This window comes from Mastigoproctus giganteus, chromosome 8 (assembly GCF_048544385.1).
Source record: "Mastigoproctus giganteus isolate SK-2022 chromosome 8, ASM4854438v1, whole genome shotgun sequence".
NCBI lineage: Eukaryota > Metazoa > Arthropoda > Arachnida > Uropygi > Thelyphonidae > Mastigoproctus > Mastigoproctus giganteus.
In genome coordinates, this window is record NC_143582.1 from 43,070,455 (window position 1) to 43,076,454 (window position 6,000).

General features: G+C 38.2%; 1 protein-coding gene across 1 annotated transcript in view; it reads left to right on the forward strand.

The window, feature by feature from the left end:
- Positions 1-5,370, forward strand: part of LOC150081490 (uncharacterized) — a 42,396-nt gene extending 37,026 nt beyond the window's left edge. Inside the window, exon 3 of the mRNA XM_090379325.1 lies at positions 4,526-5,370. Coding sequence (XP_090235451.1) covers positions 4,526-4,728 — 203 coding nt within the window. The 3' untranslated portion in view covers positions 4,729-5,370. The remainder of the gene's footprint in view (positions 1-4,525) is intronic.
- Positions 5,371-6,000: the final 630 nt, after the last annotated feature.

The following is a 6,000-nucleotide window of genomic DNA, read 5'->3' on the forward strand; positions in this document are numbered from 1 at the left end:
CAGGCCTCATAAGAGACAAGAAAAAGGAACTCTGGAGGCACTTGGTGGGAACTACTGAAAACAATAACCCTTGGGGAGTTGTCTACAGAATAGTGACCAATAAGATGCCAAGAGGAGGTCTTAGAAACTACTGTCAAACCAGATGGAACCCCAACCCTGTGTTGGGTGGATTCTGTAAATAACATCCTAGACAGTATTATTCAGACTGAAACTGTAGATCATTCCTCCACCCGGATAGACATAAAAGAAAACACTGAATATGACAATGCCAATATTCAACCTCTGTTTACTGTACAAGACCTAGAAATAGCACTGTCAAAAACAATAAACGAGTTTATTGTTTTTGACAGTGTTCTGACCTCTTAGAAGTTGAGATTATCAAAAAATTAGCAGAAACAGCACCAGACAAATTAATAACACTATATAATAACTGTATGACAGAAGGTATATTTTCAAAGATATGGAAAAAAAGCTGTGTTAAGACTAATTCTCAAAAACCCTGAGAAACTCCCTCCTACCGATCCCAAATCAGATAGACCAATAGCCCTACTCCCTGTCCTAGGGAAAATATGCGAAAGACTAATACATAGCAGATTAGCTCAATACTACACAGAAGCAGGTTTATATTCCAACAATCAGTATGGATTTAAGCAGGGCAACTCTACAGAGGATGCCATGCACCACCTACTGACAACAGTTAAAAACTCAGAGGAGAAATATATGCTGGCAATCTCTATTGACTTTGCTGGGGCATTTGACTCACTCTGGTGGTCTAGTGTCCTTAGGAGGCTTTGCCAGGCAAATGTCCCACAAAACCTCTATAAGGTGATAAACAGCTACCTTACAGACAGAAGTGTCTCAGTAAGCACAAGGTTTCAGGAATTGACACACCCTGTGAATAAAGGCTGCCCGCAGGGTTCAATCCTTGGCCCTTTCTTCTGGAATATCATTCTGGATGAATTTCTCGCCTTGGATCACGGCCCAGCGGAAAGCCTGGCCTTTGCAGACAACATGATTTTCCTTGTAAAAGGTAACACGCAAGTGGTTGTAGAGCAAAGATCAAATGCTGCCCTCTTGCAGCTGCAGGAATGGGCGCAAATGCACATACTCAAAATATTGCCTGACAAAACCAAATACTTCTAAAAGGCAATTTGGATATAAGAAGACGACCACAAATCAAAATTAACATAACCACTATAAAAATGGTAACAGAACTAAAATATCTTGGAGTAGTCTTCGATTCAAAATTAACTTTTTATCCACATTTGACCTACTTGACGAAGAAAGTGAGAAATTATGCAGGTATGAATGCCACGCTCAGTCGGGCGGACTGGGGGCTCAAAAGAAAAACCCTGGCAATCATATACCATGCAATGTAGGAACATTAATCCTACCCGTTATCACCTATGGAGCAGGTGTGTGTGGTTCACCGGCTCAGCCATAGTAACAAGAATAAATTAGAATCGATACAAAGGACAATACTTCTCACCATTACGAGAGCATGTCGCACAGTGAGCACACCTGCACTACAGTTGCTGGCTGGAGCTTTCCCACTTTACCTGGACATAGCCAAAAGAGGCTTGTATTATAGACTTAATATTTGTAAATAATAAGAGTTTACCTCAATTTAGTATGTAGAACACTTCCGTATGATACACTCCAGAAATTAAAACGAAAAAAATCTAAAAACTTACATTAGAGTAATAAGTAATTAAAAATCAGAAAATTAATTAAAAGAATTTAACGAAAAAATTGCAAAACGATTTTCCTTCCTGAAGCTGACAACACTTTTCGACCATATGTCGAGATCACAGGAATTTTCATTCCTGTGATCACGACATATGGTCATGTTTGTCCCCCCCCCTCACCTGGTAGGTTCCGCACTGCCAGCTAACATATCCCATCCCCAGAGTGGGATTGGCATTTTGACCTTCTTACTGGATTCGACAAAACATGGACCTTACAACTATAACCGACGAAGACATACTGCGACTTCGCTGCCAATACACTGAACTAGGTACTCTAACCCAGTTCCCTTTAAAATCTCATCCCCAGGCAAGGGAGGGAGGAGACAAGTCCCTGTCTCCTTCTCCCTCAATGACCAAAGATGGGACAAACCCCCACAAGAAAAAGACACTGGACTGACACCATAAATCCATGTTACGAAGGAGGAGACAAACCACACTTGGAGGGGACCTGGACCTGTGCGTGTTCTTGTGGTAAGCCAGACCCAACAAGTCAGCAGACACTGCAGTCATGTAACAAGACTTGTCACATCCACCGGACTGAGCTCTACTCCAAGAATGAAGCCATCAAGAAACAGACAACTACATCAGACTAGACAAATGCAGCAACGCTGCTGCAAAGGCACTCTATGATGACCTGTACCACACCCTAGGGCAGTGCCTTTCCTTCCACACTTCCTGGCGGGGGAGGGGAAGACCCCCCTCATTTCCTTTTGGGGGGCACGGGCATGCCCTACTGCCAACTCTGGGGTCGCCTTCCCTATTGATCCCATATTTCTGTCTTTTCCCCCCAGCCATCAACCTCTCTTTCCTACTCTGCCTAAACAGCATACGCCCCACACTGCTATCAAAATTCATAAGTACAAATCTAACTGCGTTAATATTAACCTTTCGGATTTCATTTTATTCAGTGATTTTCCAAAAATTTTATTTTATTTTATTTATTTATTTTATTATTTTTTTTTTTTTTTAGCTCCTAGCCACTGAAATCTCAGGAAATTAGGTGGCAGGACCACCTGCCAGAGTGAAACTAAAACTACTGGGTTCGTGGTCTGCCTCCACGGGGGCAACGTTGGGCCTCAGCAGGGGTCCAGCGGCTAAACAATTAGATGAACAATGGTACACGACACTACACATGTACAATATCCATACACTTTAAATCTCTGGCATTTCCAGCGAACTGGTACACCCACAATGAAAACTATGTGGAGATGGGGGAACCCCTGGTGCCGTCTGACACTAAATACACCTATTCCTCCCTGCCTCCCCCATACTTCGCGTGGTGGGGCTCGTCACCACTGAAATCTTTGGGGATGCCTACTCTATCGTCCCCACCCTTCTACTTGTTCCCCCCATCTCTAGTCTACCCCCCCCCCCAACTCTAACTAAACCAACTGAGTATGCCCCTAACAATGCCGCCAATTTCTAATCAATGTCTAAAAATTCAACCTCTTGCGGCCTTTCCAAATTCTAGTGTCTCCCCACCCAATTTTTTTTTTTTTTTTTAATAGGTCTTGCCACTGAAATCCTCGGAAAATAGGTGGTGAGGCCTGCCAGAGTATTTAAATCTACTGGGTGTCTGACCTGCCTCCTCGTGGCAAAGTGTGGGCAACGGTGGGTTCCAAAGGCTAAATGGTCAGAGAAACAACAGAACATAACACTACAACCAACAAACTACTCCCCACATACTTTTTCTCTGGCCTCCACAGAGTTCTGTGTCACTTGCAAAGAATACAAAGCAGAGATGGGGAAACCGTCAGACAACTAACACATTTGTCCAATTATCAATAACATAATTTTGTAATTATCTGAGAACTTCGTTCTCAGATATTTTCAATTTTTAACACTTTTATAATAATATACTATACAAAATTTATAAAATTTTGTACAGTATATTATTATACTATACAAGCAGTCACCCTGCACCACAGGATGACTTACCTGATTTTAAGCATAGTACAGCAAAACCCTGTGTTTATATTTTTCTGGAGCTGGAAAAAACAGGTTGCAAGAACTTAATAACTAAGTAGAATCTTACCTTAAGAGGTGAATTAATTAACAACAACAACAAAAAAAAAAAGTATTACTATACACAAATAGATTCAAATCATTCCATAACAATTTTAACTATTAATTTATTAATAATTAACTTTTACCTCATCAGGTTATATAGGTTCCTCATTGAATTTTGGTTTTATCTAAATTTAGTAAAAAAAAACTTGTTTAGCCAGCGTAATGTGTATTCCAATGTGGATATGTAAAAGTGCACAACCTGTAAGGTGCACAATTTTTCTTAAATTAAAAGTATCACTGATTTTTCTTTTTCTTGTAGTTTTTCCATATCCTCCTTCCAGGGCATGTAAATTTCTGAACAACATGCATACAATATCATGTTTCAGTATCTTATAAAATTCAAAACTTCTTTCTTTCATTTATAAAATGACAAGAGCATTTATGATGGAAAACAGAACAAATTATAGTGTACTTGCAGGCTACAGTATGACAAAAATAGGCTGCATATTGGAATTTGCCTGAAAGTATTGTTCAGTTATCAACTCAAAATACTCCCTTACCATCATGAGAGAGCTAGGTCATACTGTGGCACAGTCCATATTCTTATGAGTAAATAATAGGAAAATTCTAACAAATGAAGTGTAATTCCAAAAACTGAAGAGGTTTCAACATATTTAATATATTACGATTTTTAGTAAAGATGAGCAATTTTTTAGTTACTGTTCAATATTCCATTTAAATTCTTGTTAATTTTTTCTCCCCCTCAGTGAGGAAGGAAAAGGAAAGGACAATTCGAAGCTGTGGATTTGAAAAACATCCCCGGCTGGACTGTTATTACAGTACCAATGCTGACACCAAATCTACTGTGTGTGAATGTACTAAAGATAAATGTAATAGAGCAGACAGTATGCAAAGTGGTATAATTCCAGTACTGATTAGTTTCCTAGTGTCTCTGTTGTTGATAACATAAATTATGCTAAAAATTGGGTGGGGTGGGGAGATAGAGTAACATCATTTCTGGAAAAAAGTAAGCAATTTCTATGTTTAAAATTACACTTCTTAAAGTCTGATTTCAAATTAAGTTAAGGTCCAGATGTGGTGGATGTTCATTTACTAACTGGTAATATTTTGGAAATGGAATGATTCTCATAAAAGCAATTCCTTTAATGTGAACATACATCTTCAAAACTATGTAAAATGCTAATAAAATATTAATAAGAAGTTAAGATTACCTAGAGAATTCAGAATGATTTTGAAATTTATTTATTAATCATAATAAATGTGATTTATGTAGCAGGTGATGTATAAATGAACATTAATCTATAAAGGGTTATCCAAAAACTGCTTCTATGCCCATGCTATTTTTTCCATTGGGTTTAGAGGAAATTGGAATGTTCAGGGATTCTGGGCAATCTTTGGATAGTGATAATAAAAGAACATCCATCCAACTTTTGGATTGGAAATGGTTAAATATTTTAGCAGTGGTGATGCTGCTCTAAAAGGACCACAAGTAAAATTGTGCATTTGACAAATATATAGTTAGAACTTAGATTTTTGTAAAGAAACGTTTGTTGTATTTTAGAACAGAGAAATATTATAAACCTCATTCATAACTGTATCTTATTGAGGAATAAAGTAATATTTTTCTTTTTTATATGGATTAATTATCAAAATTTCACAATGCATTCTGTGTATTTTCTTTACTCCATATTCTTCAGAAATGTGGTAAGACAACAATATCAAAAGTACACTTTCACAACCTTGGACAAAATATTCATTATTTTATGCTAGCAATGGAGGGAGATCCAAATTGGATGCTTTCACTACATTCTGGGATAGACAGCACCATAATGTGGCACTGTATGCCACCAGTAACATCACTTGGTGGCAGCAGCCAAGAGATGATGCTGGTCTCTTTGTGGACAACTTCCTTTGTATTCATTCTTTTATAACTTTCATCCATTTTGTCTTTTTTTGCCATCGTGAGTCTTTTGCAATTTTAGTTTCCTCTTCCACAGCTATTTTTAAGTATTTTTTACGTAATTAATATTAGTCATGTTGTACAAGTAACCCTATGCCTTTGCTGCACCAGTCCTTCCCTCCCCCTAAAATAATAAAAATAAACTACCTATCTGACTCCATCTTTATGTAGGTGTTGATCCAGCTGACCTTTGAATTTCCCTAAGCTGTCTTCCTCCTCCACCCATGACAAAAATCATTTCCACATCGTAAGCTGCCTCAA